The sequence below is a fragment of the Pygoscelis adeliae genome, unplaced genomic scaffold, assembly GCF_000699105.1.
Source record: "Pygoscelis adeliae isolate BGI_AS28 unplaced genomic scaffold, ASM69910v1 Scaffold34, whole genome shotgun sequence".
Lineage (NCBI taxonomy): Eukaryota > Metazoa > Chordata > Aves > Sphenisciformes > Spheniscidae > Pygoscelis > Pygoscelis adeliae.
This window is the reverse complement of record NW_008824658.1, coordinates 2035745-2036393: the sequence shown is the minus strand read 5'-3', so window position 1 is coordinate 2036393 and position 649 is coordinate 2035745. Positions and strand designations below refer to the sequence as shown.

The 649-nt window shown below is 59.5% G+C and overlaps 1 protein-coding gene across 1 annotated transcript in view; it reads left to right on the top strand.

Annotated features, from left to right (window-relative positions):
- CDX1 (caudal type homeobox 1) overlaps positions 1-51 on the top strand; it is an 18309-nt gene extending 18258 nt beyond the window's left edge. Inside the window, 1 exon segment of the mRNA XM_009322751.1 lies at positions 1-51. Within this exon segment, the coding sequence (XP_009321026.1) occupies positions 1-51 (51 nt within the window).
- Positions 52-649: the final 598 nt, after the last annotated feature.

Below are 649 nucleotides of genomic sequence, written 5' to 3'. Positions count from 1 at the left end.
AACCTCGTCTCCTCATCTCCGCTGACGATCAAGGAGGAATTCATGCCTTAACCCCCTTCACCAGCTATAGACACCAAGAGATAAGCACTATGCAGCAGAGCCCAGCCGGTCCGTGTGCTCTGAAGAGTGACAGCCCCTTCCCAAAGACACGATGGGCCCCGGCTGAACCAACGGGGGGGCCAGCGAGGCTGGGCGAGGTGACACCAGGACCTTCCCAAGGGGCTGGTGGGCTCTCTCCTATGTAAAACCCATAGGTTAGGTAGTATTGCTCTCTTGTAGGAAACATGCACCGGTCTGGTCTCTGGTATTTGTAGGCCAAAGCAAGGTCCAAATGTCAGCAGAAGGAAGGGGGGGGGGGGTGGTGGAGGATGGCTTTCCTACAGTGCTTCAGGTGGAGCTGGTAGGACGCTTCCTTCGGACCTCCTGGCGATCCAACTGCCCGGCGCTTTTGGGGCCATTCAAACAAGACTGAACTAGAAAAAAGACCTGGCTGGACTCAGGGCAAAACAAATTTCCGCTGAGCTGGTCTCCTGGATCTGCTGCACTGGGAAGGGGGGTGCCGAAGGCAGAGTGAGTTGGACTGCGGGAGCCAGGCAGGACCCTCGGCCAGCCCGCGGTGCCCCCGCAGGCCGGGGGACCGGGAGCGGCG